Here is a 17,999-nt window from a genome sequence, read left to right on the forward strand (position 1 = left end):
GTTGTAAGTTTGAATGGAGAAAATAGTCCCATTTGTGGGTTTCTTTGGTCGCTCCATCTTGTTGGTTTGTCTTTTTTGTCTCCTAACACTCTGGAGTCTGCAAAACCTCAATTTGGAGGGCCATGAAGACCTAACACTTCACCCTCTATATCAACAAAATATTGGGACACCCAATGCCTTGTCGTGAACGCACAAAACAGAGGGCTAAGTGGTGGGGGCAAGGGGTGAAATGGGATTGGGCCTTAGTGTTCGACACTAATGAGACTGACGAGAGGGACAGCTCCGTTATTAGCATCAGAACCCGAACAGCGACCTCTAAGTGACCTGCCTGTGTCTGATTCAACATGTTGCTTCTGTGTGAGCCATCGCAGTGCCTCGCTGTAAACCAGCAAATTGGAGCAGAGGTCATCATATTATCCATGAGCCCCCCCAAAAAAGGGAGAACAACTTGTTTCATTCTAGGGCCAAATCACAGAGTTGTAAATGGGCTTGTAAAACTACCTGGCTGTATTTCACCCTGACCAAAGTCACATATCTTCAGAAAACAAGTTAAAATACTGAATAAATAAATTCTATGGTACTTTTAACACTGCCAACCTGACAAAGTTGCACAGACAGCTTTGCACTTCACAAACTTTTATTAGGCTTCAAAGATCATGAACAATTTTAACAGATATCCAGCTGATTGCACCTCAGTACAGCATCACATTTGAGAGAAACAAAGGACAGAACATGTCCAGAAGCACCAGGGATTGAATCACTTTGCAATTAATGTAAGCATTGGAAACCAAAGTTCACCTTCTCTATTGAAATTTCGCACTTTCCTTTAGACTTTCACAGTGGATACAGCAGAAAACCACTACAAGTGTTGTGGTTGCTTTTGTAATTGCGGTTCTCGAAGGCGCTCGAGTTCTTCTTCATAACAATGTAGACTGTGTCTCCTTGGTTCAGTTGCAGTGCGATTGATTTGAAAACAGCCTCAAATCCCCCTCCTCCGCTACCGTAGATGGTGGTCACATGCTTCTTGTTCTTATATAGCACTTCTTTCAGGTCTGTTTTAGTCCATGTGGCTCCCGAGTAGCTAAAGGAGTACAGTCTTCCACCTGGAGCTGTAAATATGCCTACAGCTAAGTAAGGTTTTTCACCACTTTTCTTTAATTAGAAAACCAAACCTGTTTGAGGATTGTAGGCGTTGCCAACATGTGTGAGGCATTCAGGCTTCGATCAAGGAAAGCTGTGAAACCAACTACGGTTGGTGTTGTACCATTTACTGCAAAACAGAGAACAATGTAAGTGCACCTTCCATGAACACATACAAATTCTTGGTCCCACTTTATATCAATTGAGCCTAATAACTGTGTAGTTACACATGAATAACATGCAACAACACTAACTACTGATTTGGTTAATGTTACAGATGGATTACAGAAGTACAGCCTATGTAATTACACAATATCAACTTCAGTTTTGCCTCATTTAATTTAATGCAACATATTTAATTACCATAAATGCTAGCTATATGTGAGGAAAGCAGGCAGATACACTGGAAGTAATGACTAATTTTAGTTATGACACGCTTCCTTTTATTGCTGGGGGAAAAAAAATAATTCTGATCACAAATGAATTAGATTTGTGTTATTCCCCTTGTGTAATTACGTGTGAGAGAATAGGCTGTTACAACTGTTAAGATACACCTGTGTAATGACATAAGGTGGACGTCTGTAATCCATCTGTAACATGTACTCCTACGTTAGTTTCATTGTCGTTGCTTATGTTGTTCACACATAACTACAGTTATTTGAGACACAATATAAAGTGCGAGTAAATTCTTTGAAGTCACTGCATGTTAGTTTAGGTTTGACCCACTGCCTGACTCCAGCACACCCAAGCCATGTGAAGAAGGTGTAGAGGTCCTGCCATCTCTGATCGGTAGCTTCAGCAGCATGATTCCCTTTGCCCCCCCTTTTATACACCACTCTGATGGCCCACATCCACAATTACATCATGAATAATTCTATAGCTAAAGGGGTTTCCTGCTTGCGGTGAGGAGGAGGAGGAGGATGCCGTTCCCACTCCAAACATCTTATGTGATCAGGGATGTGGCCAGGTAAGACCAGAGAGGATACATAAAGTGTCCTGTCCTGAGAAAATATTTCTGGGAATGAGCCCCGTGGTTTTGTTGAGCAGGAGGCCGGGACCCAGTACCCAGCAGACACCAGACAGGGCCTGAAGCAAGGAAAGAAATTCCTTTGCCTGAAATGTGGGGTTAGGAGAAGGTATGGAGGGAAGGGGGGTTACCGAAATGAAGAGATGAATGAAATGTGAACAGGTTTATTAACAAAACTAACAAAAAAGAAAACAATATCCACCTGTCCTTCCAACTGGTCATCTCTTGTTCCTCCGCTGGTCTCTAAACAGCGTTTGCGACATACTCATTTACACACGGTCACATGCATTTTTAAGTAGAAGAACGTCGCCCATCGTTGTACATGATCTTTTTTTGTGTAATAATAAACATTACACAGCGCTGTTTAATGCCAAAACCTTTGTTGTGTAAGTACTTTTTGGTCACCAAATTACCCTTGTGAGTCTTATTTGGCACCAAGCTAACGGCAACCCTCTGCCCATACTGGGGCTGAATCTCCAACAGCTCCTTAGTGCACTACGTAGGATTTTAAATACTGGCTCCTGCATTTGGAATTCAACCACATGTATGTATCTTCCCTCACCAACACACAGCCAATGAAATGGCTCATTGTACTAAATTGGTTCAAAGTCAGAATTCAAAACACATTTGGGTCTTTTAACTGGCTTGGACTTCGAGCAACCCTCTACCTTAATTATGTTCATTTTATTCAAATAAATGATTCAACGCTCCATTTTGCAGCAAATGTTTCTATTCGGTTTTTATTTGGTGGTGACAATTTCAGCAAATTTTGAAATGCATGGCTAGCAAACACAGCTTTGAATAGCTGTACACGCATAAAATTGTTAATAATAATAATATAACTTTCATCGAAACACATGTTTATTTAATTGCAGGAAATATGAAAATAGGTTTAGGTAGTGACTGTACTTAATGTTCTACACTGTTTTCAGATTGCGGGCGGGATTGGGGGGTGGGGGTGACTGAAGAGCAGAAAAGGAGAAGGGAGGGTGTGAGGTGGGTATAAGAGTTGTGTCTTCACTGCTGTGTATGTGTGTGTATGTTTATCTATATATATATATATATATATATATAAATATATATATATACACACATACACATCAGCCAATCACACGGCCACAACTCAATGCATTTAGGCGTGTAGAGGTGGTCAAGGCAACTTGCTGAAGTGCAGGCCGAGCATCAGAACGGGGAAGAAAGGGGATTTAATGGGCTTTGAACGTGGCGTGGTTGTTGGTGCCAGACGGGCTGGTCTGAGTATTTCAGAACCTGCTGATCTGCTGGGATTTTCACGCACAACCATCTCTAGGGTTTACAGAGAACGGTCCAAAAAGAGGAAATATCCAGTGAGCGGTCAGTTGTGTGGACGAGAATGCCTTGTTGATGTGAGAGGTCAGTGGAGAACGGGCAGACTGGTTCCAGATGATAGAAAGACAACAGGAACTCAAATAACCAACCAGAATCTCTGAGGAACGTTTCCAACACCTTGTTGAAAGTATGACACGAAGAATTAAAGCAGTTCTGAAGGCAAAAGGGGGTCCAACCTTTTACTAGCAAGGTGCACCTAATAAAGTGGCCGGTGAGTGTATATGTCTGTAATTGTACAACTAAATTGCTCCTATTTGGAAAATGGAGCTAATAAAATGGACAAAGTGTGTAGATACAAGAAGGTGGCTGGCTGGTGTTTATTGTGGACCTATAAGTTGAAGTTCATAAAGTGGCCACTGCACCCCTGCATATGTCTAATAACAATAAAGTGGAATTGAATTTTCTGTTTTCAGTAGATTGTGTTTCATTCACTGGTGTTATATATATGTATTCTGGTTTAAGACTGGATCAAATCACATGTGATCATCAAGATCTTCCCTTTTGTCCCTTTCTGATCCCACTGTGACCTCACTGGATCTGTTGGCCCTCCTCAGAGCTCCGGAGAATGCATTAGAACAAACGACATCAAGGTTCAGGCACACGATCCGTTTATTATTAGTCAGAAGCTCCTCTTTCCACGTGGGTGGTTATAAAAAGCATACATGATTGCTAGATGCAAATGTGAATTGAGACATACTACATGTCCAGGATAGAGAGCAGTTAAACCAGGCTGCTGCTGAAACGGGAAGATGCAGCCATGCGTGATGTAGCTGACAGGAAACATGCAGATTTATTTTAAGTCCTAATGGCTAGAGCAGGGGTCAGCAACCCCAATGTTAAGAGCCATTTTCTTCTTTCAGTAAAAAAAAAGCGAACCACCTCAGAAGCCGCGACATTTTATGTTCATTTTATCTAGGTAATAGATAAGGGGGGCAGTCGTGGGCTGGAGGTTAGGGAGCTGGCCCTGTGACCGGAAGGTTGCCGGTTCGACCCCCAGGGCCGACAGTCCATGACTGAGGTGTCCTTGAGCAAGACACCTAACCCCCAACTGCTCCCCGGGCGCCGTGGATAGGGCTGCCCACCGCTCCGGGCAAGTGTGCTCACTGCCCCCTAGTGTGTGTGTGTTCACTAGTGTGTATGTGGTGTTTCACTTCACGGATGGGTTAAATGTGGAGGTGGAATTTCCCCGTTTGTGGGATCAAAAAAGTATCACTTAAAAAAGTATCACTTAAAAGTAATGTCTTAGCATGTGCTGATGTCCTAGTGTAGACTAAAAATATAATAAAAATGAAAACACAGACTTTGCTGTGCTTTAAGCTTTAGTTCAACTATAGCCACTTCTCTCACATCTCTAGCAGGATACTGAGGTGTCTAAGCCTTGATATACAAACTCTATATATGATACTGATATGATATTGGGGTCTAACATGCATCCAGCTGAGTAAACTGAGTGTGGTGGAAAGAGACGAAGGAACAAATAAAAGAAAGCAGCAAATGCATTTGTTGTGATGTCATGGGGCTTATGAAAATTAAGACACATGGAGGATCGTACTTATTATTTAGCACAAGAAAAAGCCAGGGAGGTTGAATCCTCGTCGTAAGAGATGCAAAACCACGAAGAAGCAAAACGAAATTGGGATCGGTGATTTTCACTGTAGGTTCCACTACACGCTTGGAAAGGAAAGGGTGAAGGAGCTGAACCTCACCACTATATGCTACTAAACATTTCTCACCACACCTTTAAGGCAGGGCTGGCCAAAGTGGAGCCCATGGGTCCTTTTTTCCCTTCAATTGCCATAACAGTAGCAGAACCCTTTTTAGTGCTATATAGAACCATTTTCAAAAATCTGAAAATCATATTATATAACAAGGCCTGTTTAGCCTACTAGAAAGTTGCCTAACCTTCAATTGAGAGAACGTGTATTTTCAAACAACTTCACATTTTTGTCATCTTATTTTTCTCTAAATTTTGAAGTATTTCACCCTTGATGGTTTAATGACATTATAGTTGACAGTACATTATAAAGGCAAGGTGTGTCCTGTACACAAACCCCCAACCGAAGCATCTAAAAAGTACAGTTTCTCAGGGTGCACTGGCATAATAGCTTTCATAAAGGCCTTTTTAAAGATCTCTTACTTTCTACAAGCCTCAGTACAAGGCCTGAGAACATGTACCCTCCTCTCCAAGAGGTGGTGCTAAGTTTCCTCATGAGCTTCACAGCCAGCCACCATAAGAGCCCAGAGAAAGAGGAACCATGCAGTTTCAGTACTTAGTCCACGAGTTGGAACACTGAGCAAACTTAGCTGGTTTGTAGGTGACAAGTCCCACCTGTAGAAGATAACACTGAATTAGCCTAATAGCTGATCTGCCTCCAGCTTTTTGGATTGTTTTGTGGAAGTGTTGGAGAATGGCTGATAAGACTAGACAGTCGTTTCCTCTTGAAGACTCCATCTGTGCACTTTGTGAGGGTTATTTAACCGCCCCTGTGATTCTAAGATGCTGCCACAGGTTGTGTAAAAGCTGCCTACACTGTTACTGGGAGTTAACAGGGTCCCTCAGATGCCCTGTTTGTTTGAGAGAGCCATCATGTGAAGTTCTCCTACACAGCTTGGGTTCCATGCCTGGTTCAAATGGTGCAGAGGCTGCCAGCTCTAACCTTCTGGTGGTGAAGAACAAAGGAAGTAAGATGGTGAGTTTATAATGTTTATATGTGAACAGATTGTTATTTATTTGTTTATTTATTTTTCATTTGTTTATTTTAAGCTAATGAAGTGTCTAAGGTTTACTTAACCAGTTTTAAAGAACTTTATATCCTTTGTCAGAGAAAATGCAAAGCACACACTCTTCTATACATTAAAAGATGGTTCTTCAAGGGTTCTTTAGTAATGGCATGAACTACGAGTTCTACGCAGAACATTTGCAGGCTTAGGTGGTGCTTTGCATGGGCACATAGTTCTTCAGATTGATGGTGATGCTTATGGTTTTGTCTAGAACCTTTTTGAAAATGCTTCTGAAAGCTTGTAACAATAGAGGAATCCATTTTGGTGCTATATAAACTATTTTCAGATTGATGGAGAATTTGTTGTAAAGGTTCTATATAGAACCTTTTTTTGAAATTCTGTTTAGCACCTAAAAGGGTTCTTCTGTTGTTACAATGTCAAGCTTGTACCAACACTCAAAGAACCCTTTGCGTGGTTGAATCGCTCTTAAGATTGTGATGTACATGGTTCTGTATAGAACATGTTTGAAAATGGTTCTATATAGCACTCAAAGGGTTCTACTACTGTTATGTCAATTGAAGGAAAAATAAACCTTTTCTGGTGCTATACACTCTTAAAGTTATGGCTGTTCAACAGTTCTTTAGTAAAGAAAACAGTTTTGTATAGAACTGTCGTCGCTTGACACTTGTTCGACTACTAAGCCTGGGTATTCTTTATGGTTGGTGGTTGGTTAGTGTAGTGGTTAACACCTCTGCCTTCTACACTGTAGACTGGGGTTCAATCCCCACCTGGGCAAACACCCTACACTATACCAATAAGAGTCCTTGGGCAAGACTCCTAACACCGCCTTGGCCTACCTGTGTAACAATAATCAAATTGTAAGTCGCTCTGGATAAGAGCGTCTGCCAAATACCGTAAATGTCAATGGTAAAATAAGACGAATTTAACGCTTTGTTGAAGGAAAATAAAAGAATCAAGACTCTTCGGACGTCAGACGTGCAGGTCATTTATTCTTCTTGAGCATGGAGAATGCTTCTCAAAGGCCTTCAGACAACACTCCCACAGATACAGGGTTTGTACACATAATTTATACCCTCAGTAAGGATGGGGTGGTGTCACCCCGCCCCTTTTTGTTATCTCCTAATCTCATTACATCACCATTATGTCCAAATGAATGCCCATACATCTAACGTATGGAATCATTTATGTCCAATAATGGAACCATGTGGAAACCATTATCTCTAAGCCAGATCTGTATCATTTTTTAAAAAAGACAATGTACAAGGCACATCCTACCACACCCTAACACGATTGCTGGTGTTTATCCGGCTTGGCCGTTCGGCCTTGAGAAGTTCATAAGTTGACTCGCCTCCTAAAAAGTGTGTTTCTTCCCTCTTATGCTCTACGAGGGAAGCTTGTTTTGAGGCACTTGTTCCAATATGCTAGGCCATATTGTGCTTTATTTATGTTTTATCCTGCATAATACAAGAACCCTGAACACTCAAAGAACCCTTTGCATGGTTAAGGTGTTCTTAGCATCGTTCAGTCGTCTTTGAGCTTAATAGAGAATGGGCTGTACATAACTTTAAACCACTGCAGCTTAAGATGAGCATCTAAACATGGGCTGTCATGCTCAATCTGGAGCTTTGAAGCACTGTTACGATTGAAGTTCTGAGCGTGAGCAGTAGTCCAGTTTATTATTATGGCTAACCTCCATAATCAGACTAATTTACTTGCTTTCACTTGTATTCTACTGTGAAGTGAAGGTTCGGTAGTGTGTCTAAGGCAGGGCTGGCCAAAGTAGGACCCTTGGTTAATGTTGCCCTGCAAGGAGCATGATTGGTGATATGTGGGCACAAGGAGATTCCTTTTAAAAGATTCCTTTAAATGTAACTGGAATTTAGGTTAAGGTAGTGTGTCTTGTATGTAAAGAAACCACTGGAGCATGTAAATCATACAGTTCCTCAATGCACACTGACATTCTGTGCAAACGAAGGTAGCAGATGTTTAGCCTTTGTCTTTTTGGTCCACTACAAACCCCCTAATGTAGGCCACCATCTGTGGATTATGTAATCTTGCAAGCAGTAGATGAACAGTAATAGAAAGTGTGGGAATCGAAGCAGAATAATGCGTCAAGCAGATAAAGCAGGACTAGTTCACCTCTAAACTTTCCTGTTGTATGAGTGCCTCACAGTGATGGTTTTGATCTTGGCAGACACAACCAAAGATGGGGCTTCCAAGGGCTGTGAGCACCGTGGCATCAGCTGGAAGTGAGAAGAGTGGTACTGCAAACCGGATGTCGATGAAGATCAAATACGGGCCAATAGCTCAGAAGAAAACAGCTACTTTCAGCTTGAAAGAAACCATCACATGTGGGTTTAAACCAAAGGTAAGTATAATGGTAACAAAGGACATAAATTGATACGCAAAATGTTGACCTGTAATAGTTGGGCTAACATGGTTCACCTAGATTATGACTAACAGTTCTTTCTATGTTTTTAGATTGAGCAGTCCAGGAGAAACAAGTAAGTGTGATTGTTTATTATCCCTTTGATTTTAATTGGCTCATACAGTAATGTGCAAGTCAGGGACCACACGTCATTTATTTAATTTTCAGTCGAAGAAGCCATTAAGAACAAGCTATTACAACCCCAATTCCAAAGAGGTTGGGATGCTGTGTAAAATGTAAATCAAACCGAATGCAATGATTTGCAAATAATCGCACAATAGAAAATGGAACACACATCAGATGTTGAAAAGTAGACATTTTACCATTTCATGAAAAGCATTAACTCATTTAGAACTTGGCAGCAACGCATCTTAAAGTTGGGACAGGGGCAATGAAAGTCTGGAAAAGTAAGTGGTACTAACAAAAACCATGATGGAGCAATTTGCAAATAACTCACATGACTGAGTGTAAAAAGACCATTTTAGAGAGGCTCTCAGAAGCAAAGATGGGCAGAGCTTCTCTGCGAAAAACTGCGTCAAAAAATTGTAAAATTGCAAAGACTTTGGACATCCAACCATCTACAGTACATAATATCATCAAAAGATTCAGAGAATCTGGAGAAATCCCTGTACGTCCTGGACAAGTCAGTATTGGAAGCTTGTGATCTTGTGATGATTTAAAAACAGGCGGGATTCTGTACTGGAAATCACTGGATGGGCTCAGGAACACTTCCCGAAATCATTGTATTCAAATTTGGTTGTCATGTATCATGTAAAGGCGAAGTCGTATGTCAACATGAACCAGAAATGCCACTGCCTTCTCTGAGCCAAAGCTCATTTAAAATGGACTTTTGCTAAATGCAAAACTATTCTGTGGTCAGTTTAATCAAAAATTTTATTTATTTTTTTGGAAAACATGGACACTGACAGTGTTGTGTGGATTCAAGAGTAGAAGAGCTTGTTATCAGCACACAGTTCAAAAGCCTGCATCTCTGATGGTATGGGGTTGCATTAGCGCCTACGGTGTGGGTAGCTTACACATCTGGAAAGGCACTATCAAAGCTGAACAGTGTATATATAGAAGGTTTAGAACAACATGCACTATATTGAAAAAAGTAGACACTCACCCATCCAACTGTCAGTGGTATTATAAAAAAGTGGAATTGGGAACGACAGCAACTTAGCCACACAGCGGTTGGTCATATAAAATGACAGGGCGGGGTCAGCGGATGCTGAGGTGCATAGTGCACAAAGGTTGGCAACTTTCTGCAGAGTCAATCGCTACAGACCTCCAAACATCATGTGGCCTTCAGATCAGCTCAGGAACAGCGTAGAGAGCTTCGTGGAATGGGTTTCCATGGCCGAACAGTTGCTTCCAAGCCTTACATCACCAAACACAATGCGATGCGTCGAATGCAGTGGTGTAAAGCGCCGCCACTGGACTCTAGAGCAGTGGAGACGTGTTCCCTGGAGTGATGAATCACGCTTCTCTGTCTGTCTGATGGACGAGTCTGGGTTTGGCTGTTGCCAGGAGAACGGTATTTGTCTGACTGCATTGTGCCAAGTGTAAAGTTTGGTGGAGGGGGGATTATTGTGTGGGGTTGTTTTTCAGGAGTTGGGCTCGGCCCCTTAGCTCCAGTGAAAGGAACTCTTAATGCTTCCGCAGACCAGAGATTTTGGACAATTTCATGCTCCCAACTTTGTGGGAACAGTTTGGAGATGGCAAGCAAGCAAAACTTATTTATATAGCAGTAGGAAGAAACCTTGAAGAAACCAAGACTCAGAAGGGGAAGCCATCCTCCTCTGGTCGACACCAGATAGCAAACATTGTTAGTAAAAGTATTATAGTACAAAGTGGGTACAACAGGTGGGGCAATGGTTAATTTGATTAGTTTATTATTATGCAGTGGCAGCATTGTATATTGTGAATAATATAGGTCCTAAAACAGAGGCTTGTGGAACACCATACTTTACTTTTCTAAGGATGATTCACCGTTTGCGTTAACAAACTGATGGTGATCAGTGAGGTAGCACCTGAACCAGGAAAGAGTTACTCCTGTTACCCCTACATGGTTTTCTACTCTATCTAGTAAGATAGAGTGGTCTATTGTGTCAAATGCTGCACTAAAATTGAGGAAGACTAGCAAAGACACATTTCCTTTGTCAGGAATAATAAAAGTTCATTTACAATTTTTACTAGTGCTGTCTCTTTACTATGATGTGGCCTAAATCCAGACTTAAATTTTCATGTATATGATTCTTATACAAATAGGAACTTAGTTGTTTTGCTACCGCTTTTTCCAAGATCTTAGATATAAAGCGGAGATTGGAGATGGGTCTATAATTTGATGGTTTGCAGGGATCGAGGTTAGCTTTCTTAATCAGTCTAATTGCTGCTAGTTTAAGAGTTTTTGGGATGCATCCAAGGCTAAGAGAGGAGCTTATTATTGACAGAATAGACTTGGTTATTTCTGGCAAAATTTCTTTGAGTAAACCTGTAGGATTCAGATCTAACATACAAGTAGAAGATTTTGCGGAAGAAACCATTTTAACTAGTTCATTTTCTTGATCTAAGGTAAATGATTCCAGCCTCTCTGCAGTGATTATATATTCTAAAGATTTAGACCGGCATTATAAGGCAGTGGGTTTGTAAAGTTTGTGTATTCTGAATTTTCTGCCTAATGTTTTCAGTTTTTTCACTGAGATATTCATAAAAACATTGCTGCTATAGGCTAATGGCAGCTGGGGTTCAGTAACTTACTGTTTAACTTTTTAATGGAGCCACACTATCTAGAGTAGATTGAAAAGTATCCTTGTTAGAAAAATCAGTATTATACTCTGTTAATGAGCAAATCAGTATTATACTCTGTTAATGATTGGTATCATATCAATGTAGAAACCACGTACTAACAAATAGTGTAATGATCATTAATGCTCCCCCGCTCTAGCCGTGCACTTTGTCCCACCCCTGCCCTACCAGTGCACTTCTCCTTCTGTTTTACCCATTGGCTTCTCAGTACCCTTCCCCTTCTTTGGCTTATTAAGACAAGTATACTGATGAGAGTGATGTTTCTAATGATATAGTGAGACAGAGGGGAGTTGAGGGGGAAGCATGAGATGTGCTGGCTCAGCACGAGGTAAGGGGAAGTGTCAACAACTGACAACAGTAAAGGTGGGGGTTGTAAATCTAGGGGGTATAAATCTAACCACTAAAGGTACAAAAGCAAGATACGCCAAGTATAGTCCGCTTAACATGGTGATGAACGCACATTACCTCTAAAGTGAATTTCATATGAGATTAAGTAATGGTCTGTTATCCATGTCTACAAGGTCAGAATTAAGTCTAGAGTGTGGTTGTGGTAGTGTGTGGGCACCTTTTATAATTTGGGTGAAACCTACGGAGTCTATGATGGATATTGGGATAGTGGTTAACACCTCTGCTGTCTATGCTGTAGACTGGGGTTCAATCCCCACCTGGGCCAACACCCCACACTATACCAATAAGGGTCCTTGGGCAAGACTCCTAACACCGCCTTGGCCTTCCTATGTAAAATGATCAAATTGTAAGTCGCTCTGGATAAGAGCGTCAGCCAAATGACAACATGGGATATAAATGCTTTACTTGGTGCATTTTGAGGATTTCCAAAGTGGATATTAAAATCTCCGACAATATATTTTTTCTAATAATTGGCCCCTTCCTGTTCTGACATGACTGCACACCAGTGCACAAAGCAAGGTACATAAAGACATGGATGAGTGAGTTTGGTGTGGAAGAACTTGACTGGCCTGATTGAGTCCTGACCTCACACCTTTTGGGATGAATTAGAGCGGAGACTGTGAGCCAGGCCTTCTTGTCCAACATCAGTGCCTGACCTCACAAATGCGCTTCTGGAAGGACGGTCAAAAATTCCCATGAACACACTCCTAAACCCTGTGGAAAGCCTCCCCAGAAGAGTTGAAGTTGTTATAACTGCAAAGGGTGGGCCGACATCATATTAAACCCTATGGATTAAGAATGGGATGTCACTCAATTTCATATGCGTGTGAAGGCAGATGAGCAAATACTTTGCTCATAGTGTGTGCTTCGATCCAGACAGCGTCTTTTTCAGGGAAGGCCTTGCATATTTCAGCAAGACGATGCTAAACCACAAACCTCATCCATCAGAACAGCCTAGCTTCCCAGAAGGAAGAGTCCAGATGCTGAACTGGCCTACTTGTAGTCCAGACCCTTTACCAATGGAAAGCAATTGCTGGATCATGACACTAAATAAAGACGCAGGAATGTTGAGCAGCTAGAATCCTACATCAGACAAGAATGGGACACTCCAGCAGTTGGTCTCCTCACTTCCCAGACATTTATAGAATGTTGTTAAAAGAAGAGGGGATGCTACACAATGGTAGACATGGTTCATCTGTTCTAAATGAGTGAATACATTTCATAAAATTTCATAAAATAGTCGCATGTCTCAGTTCCAACATCTGTTATGTGTTCCATGTTCTATTGTGAATAAAATATGGGTTTATGGGAGATGAAAATCTTTGCATTCTTTATCTTTGTTCTACACAGCGTCCCAGCTTTTTTGGAATTGGGGTTGTATTTTTAAGATATTATTTTATTAAAATCAGAATCCTAACAACTGTGCAAGATCTGGTAGCCCATACAAGCTGTCACCATCACATTAACAGGACTTAAAGCTACGAGTCTCAAGTAGCTGTCAAGATGTCATTAGAGAAAAAAATGACAAAAAGAAAAACAGTAGAAGCTGTTGGTCTTGTCAGAACAATGGAATGACCACCCCAGAGTCCATATCTCTGCATCACTAAATGTGTTCAGGATTATTTGGACTGTGAGAAGCAGAAAATGCAATCAATGTCTAAGACTGAACTTTTGAGCCGTGGATATCCCTCAGATTTCTTTGAAGACCTGAAAGCAAGTCTCCTGAAAAGAAAGGAAGACGTAATTAAGATAAAATGTGGACAAAAAACTGAAAACTTTGGTTATTGAGGCATCTTTTTGAGTTTTCTACTTTTGTTCTTAATACTGAACAATGAATAATGTGTAATAATCTGTGCTGGAATATGAGTAGATTATGGGTGGACTTTGACTTTTGCACAGTACTGTCCATTTAAAGCAGGATACATTCTACACACAACTAGCTAAAACCCATGTTTTCAACACTAACATTTATTCCCCACTTTTGTAGATTAAAGGATGATGAGCAGCTTGTAAACACTGAAATTTGCTCCCGCAACCAAAAACCAGATTCCACTGATCAGCTGACATCAAGCAAAATTGCTGTGAGTCTGAAAGTAGCACAAGCTAGCCTAAAAACCCAGTCTCCTGTTATGGGTTTGAGGTCCAACCTGTGTACTGAGTGTGGCAAGAGTTTCAAGAGCAAATCTGCCCTGAAAGCACACCAGAAATCCCACTCCTTATGGCGGCCGCATCGGTGCCCCACCTGTGGAAAGAAATATACTAGCAAGCATGAGCTTAAGTTGCATATGCGGCTACATAAGGGCGAGAAGCTCTTCCACTGCTCGTACTGCGAGAAGAAGTTCATCAGGAAGAGTGGCCTGGAGACCCACGTAAGGAGCCACACCGGAGAGAAGCCTTTCACTTGTTCCCTATGTGGAAGAAGCTTCAGTCAGAGGTATGCGCTTAAATTGCACCTGCGGAGACATGAGGGTGAGAAGCCACACCAATGTGACCACTGCGGAAAACTGTTTGTCACGCCAGCGACCTTGAAGGATCATAGGTTAACACATATGAAAGAGAAGCCCTTTCCTTGCCCTCAGTGTGATAAGAAGTTCATTCGGAAGAATGACCTGAGTGTTCACTTGCACAGTCACACGGGGCAGTTGCCCTTCGGCTGCACCGTGTGTGGGAAGCGCTTTCTGAGGAAGCCGACCCTCAAGCTGCATGAACTCATTCACAAGGAGGACCGCCCCTTCCAGTGCCTGCTCTGCGATAGCCGCTTCCGGAGAGGCTCCCACCTCGATGCGCACATTAAGACCCACTCTACCGACAAACCATACAAATGCTCATATTGTGACAAATCCTTCAAGCAAGCCTATAGCGTCGTACTTCATACGCGCATACATACAGGAGAGAAGCCCTACAGTTGTGACCAGTGTGGGAAGTGTTTCATATCATCGGGTGATGTGTCGAAACACCGGCGTGTCCACATGGCGATGAAAGAGTACAAGTGCTCTCAGTGCGAGAAGAGCTTTCGTTACAGAACCTCCCTGACGATCCATCTGAGGATACACACAAATGAGAGACCTTATGAATGCCAGCAGTGCGGTAAAACTTTCGCAGCCTTATCACGTCTACGGTGCCACGAGGAAGTGCACAGCAATGAGCGACGCCACCGTTGTCCAGACTGCGGCCAGGGTTTCAACAACCACAGCACCCTGAAGTCCCACCGGATGACCCATGGCCCCAGGCCACAGTTTAAGTGCACCACTTGTGGGAGGATCTTCACCCGCAAGGACACCTTCAGAGCACACCAAGCGATTCATTCAGGTGCCAAAGTCTACGACTGCCCAGAATGCGGGAAGAGCCTGAGCTGTTCAAGCAGTTTTCGTCTACATGTACAGAGCCACACACAGAAGACGATGTACCCCTGCATTGATTGCGACAAGAGTTTCAGCAGCAAGGCATACCTAATGAAACACCAACACAAGGTGCATACTACATAGACACTGTATGCTTGTTCAAAGTGTAGAGAGAGCTTTAACTCCCCTGGGAAACTGGCTACACATCAAACATCCAAGGACTAAGGAACATGTGGTAGCAGTGTCAGAAGGCTTTTAGACAGATGATGACCCTCCAACAGCACAAGAAGCTCCATTCTGCTGTAAGACCATCAGTGCCAGGAATGTTTACAAGGATGTACAGCCTGAGGTATCTACAGACTCATGAAGTAAAAAATTGAGCAACTTTTACTGGCAATTCAGAATCTTTCGTGAAATTTTTATTGCCTGTTTAAGATGACAATCAGTTTTTCTGGTGTGCTATCAGTGCACATGGTTGTATGCAAAAGTTTGGGCACCCCTAGCTAAATAACGTTGTTTTTCTAAGTGAAAACAAATGAACTTATCCTCTACAAAGAACACACTTCTGCATATTTTAATTCACAATCTTTGTTTATTTGCTGAATTTAACATATTGCAAAAAGTTGTGGCACGTTTTCTTTTTTGTTTTCTTTTCTTTTCTATGTGTTAAACTCAAACTTGAATATGCAGATGTTTTCTTTGTAGAGGATGTGTTTATTTACTTATTTTCAACCAGAAAGTCAACGAAATGTCATTTGAACAGGCTTGTTCGAACTTTGACAAATAACTATATACACTATTTTTCAAAAAGTATTTGCTCGTCTACTGTCTGGGTTAGGGGTGTTTGGGAATTTTTGACCATTCTTCCAGAAGTGCATCTGTGAGGTCAGACACTGATGTTGGACGAGAAGGCCTGGCTCACAGCCTCTGCTCTAATTCATCCCAAAGATGTTCTATCGGGTTCTATCGCTCTACACCGCTGCATTTGATGCTGTGCATTGCGCTTGGTGATGCAAGGCTTGGACGCAGCTGCTTGTCCATGGAAACCCATTCCATGAAGCTCTCTACGCTGTTCCTGAGCTGATCTGAAGGCCACTTGAAGTTTGGAGGTCTGTAGCGATTGACTCTGCAGAAAGTCGGCGACCTCTGCGCACTATGCGCCTCAGCGTCCGCTGACCAAGCTCTGTCATTTTATGTGGCCGACCACTTCATGGCTGAGTTGCTGTTGTTCCCAGTCGCTTCCACTTTGTTGTAATGAAACTTACAGTTGACTGTGGAATATTTAGTAGTGAGGAAATCTCACAACTGGACTTCTTGCACAGGTGGTATCCTATCGCTGTACCACGCTGGAATTCACTGAGCTCCTGAGAGCGACCCATTCTTTCACAAATGTCTGTAGGAGCAGTCTGCAGGCCTAGGGGCTTAGTTTTATACACCTGTGGCCATGGAAGTGATTGGAACACTTGAATTCAATGATTGGGATAGGTGAGTGAAAACTTTTGGCAATGTAATGTTCATTAACACCAGTGCACTCCCTAACCCAGAGGTTTCATTTCATGCCAGAAAAATGTTTAAGTGGAGGTTTTAAGTATAAAAATTTAAACTAGACAATGGAGTTCTGATGGACCTTTTTACAGGGTTTACTTTATAGGACGGGTGTCGGCAACCCAAATGTTAAGAAGAGGCATTTTGTCCGTTCAACAAAAAATAAACAACCTTGGGAGCCACAACATTTTATGTCAATTTTATTGAAGTATTAATAAAATGAAAACACAGACTTACTCTGCTCTGCTCTAAGCTTAGCTATAGCTGCTTTTCTCGCATCTCCGGCAGGAAACCTTTCCAAAAGTAGAATCGTTTTTTTGGAAAATGTCTCTCAGCATTGGATTCTTAACAGGATTGAAGTCAGCTTTTCACTCGTTAGCTTCTTGAATTTTTAGAATGCAACTGCAGCACCGTTTAAGGTGGAATGGGATCATTCGAACAAGAAGCTGGCGAATGAGAAGCTGACTTTAGCTTTGTGGTTCCTTAGTATTGGACACTTTGTCCTTGCAGATTAAAAGTATTTGGAAACCAGCTGGTATGCTTATGAATGCAAACAAGTCCATTCATCTCAATTATCAATGTTCATCTTAAATGTTTCTCTTTGTCTTTTTGTTAGATACCAGCTAGGCGAGATTGTTGTCTGCGTTGCTATGGACCAGCTGTCTGCATGCCAACCTTCATGGTCAAAGGTTAATGAATTAGCAGATACTGGCTACATTAACTCCAATGCTGCTGACCAGTTATTGTTAAAACTGTGTTAGAATGATCAGCAGAGCTTTACTTCGCTGCAAACGAGGATTATTTTATTTGACCTAAAAATGTAATTCTGCTGTGGAGCCACAAGAGGGCAGTTTAAAAAAAAGAGCTGCATGCGGTTGCCGACCCCTGTTTAAGTACATACAATGGACCATTTATTCTGAAACAAAAAGGAGAATTTCACCCATTTTTATTTTTTCAAAATGAAATGGTAAATCTGTAAACAAATTTTGGGTTTTTGTTTTTTGTATTTTGAGCTGATCTTTTTTGTGGGGCTGACTAAAGTTGTGCTTATTATTTCTGATTAATAAAATATGTATTCCCCAGCCCTGCTTGTGTTTCTTTCTTTTTTTGTGATACTAGGATGGCGATACAGTCATATGCAAAGGTTTAGGTGCCCTTGTTCAAATTTTGTGTGGGTTTTCTCAATGAAAGT

The 17,999-nt window shown here is 41.7% G+C and overlaps 1 protein-coding gene and 1 long non-coding RNA gene across 3 annotated transcripts in view; one reads left to right on the plus strand and one right to left on the minus strand.

Moving 5' to 3' along the window:
* Positions 1-330: 330 nt before the first annotated feature.
* The window catches only part of LOC119262208, a 33,816-nt gene continuing 16,147 nt past the window's right edge, over positions 331-17,999 (minus strand). The window contains exon 3 of the long non-coding RNA XR_005129481.1: positions 331-1,270. This is a non-coding gene — a long non-coding RNA (uncharacterized LOC119262208). The remainder of the gene's footprint in view (positions 1,271-17,999) is intronic.
* On the plus strand, positions 5,772-17,889 carry LOC108442843 (gastrula zinc finger protein XlCGF57.1-like). Of its 2 annotated transcripts, XR_005129480.1 has the most exons (5): positions 5,772-6,225; positions 8,472-8,645; positions 8,759-8,781; positions 13,909-15,611; positions 17,424-17,889. XR_005129480.1 is itself a non-coding variant. In XM_017723087.2 (4 exons), the coding sequence occupies exons 1-4, from the start codon at positions 5,944-5,946 to the stop codon at positions 15,404-15,406; spliced, it is 1,977 nt and encodes a 658-aa protein (XP_017578576.2). In that variant the 5' UTR covers positions 5,772-5,943; the 3' UTR covers positions 15,407-15,650. The 2 variants fall into 2 exon arrangements, 1 of the variants encoding a protein (XP_017578576.2); XM_017723087.2 differs by lacking the exon at positions 17,424-17,889 and having other exon boundaries at positions 13,909-15,650.

Source organism: Pygocentrus nattereri, chromosome 2 (genome assembly GCF_015220715.1).
Source record: "Pygocentrus nattereri isolate fPygNat1 chromosome 2, fPygNat1.pri, whole genome shotgun sequence".
Taxonomy (NCBI): Eukaryota; Metazoa; Chordata; class Actinopteri; order Characiformes; family Serrasalmidae; genus Pygocentrus; species Pygocentrus nattereri.

What these genes read in the sequence shown, in the direction of transcription:
- LOC108442843 (XM_017723087.2), top strand. Translation starts at nt 5,944, where the DNA reads ATGGCTGATAAGACTAGACAGTCGTTTCCTCTTGAAGACTCCATCTGT. An exon ending in CATGTGGGTTTAAACCAAAG is followed by an intron (nt 8,646 to 8,758) that starts GTAAGTATAATG and finishes CTATGTTTTTAG; the next exon opens with ATTGAGCAGTCCAGGAGAAA. An exon ending in GAGCAGTCCAGGAGAAACAA is followed by an intron (nt 8,782 to 13,908) that starts GTAAGTGTGATT and finishes CCACTTTTGTAG; the next exon opens with ATTAAAGGATGATGAGCAGC.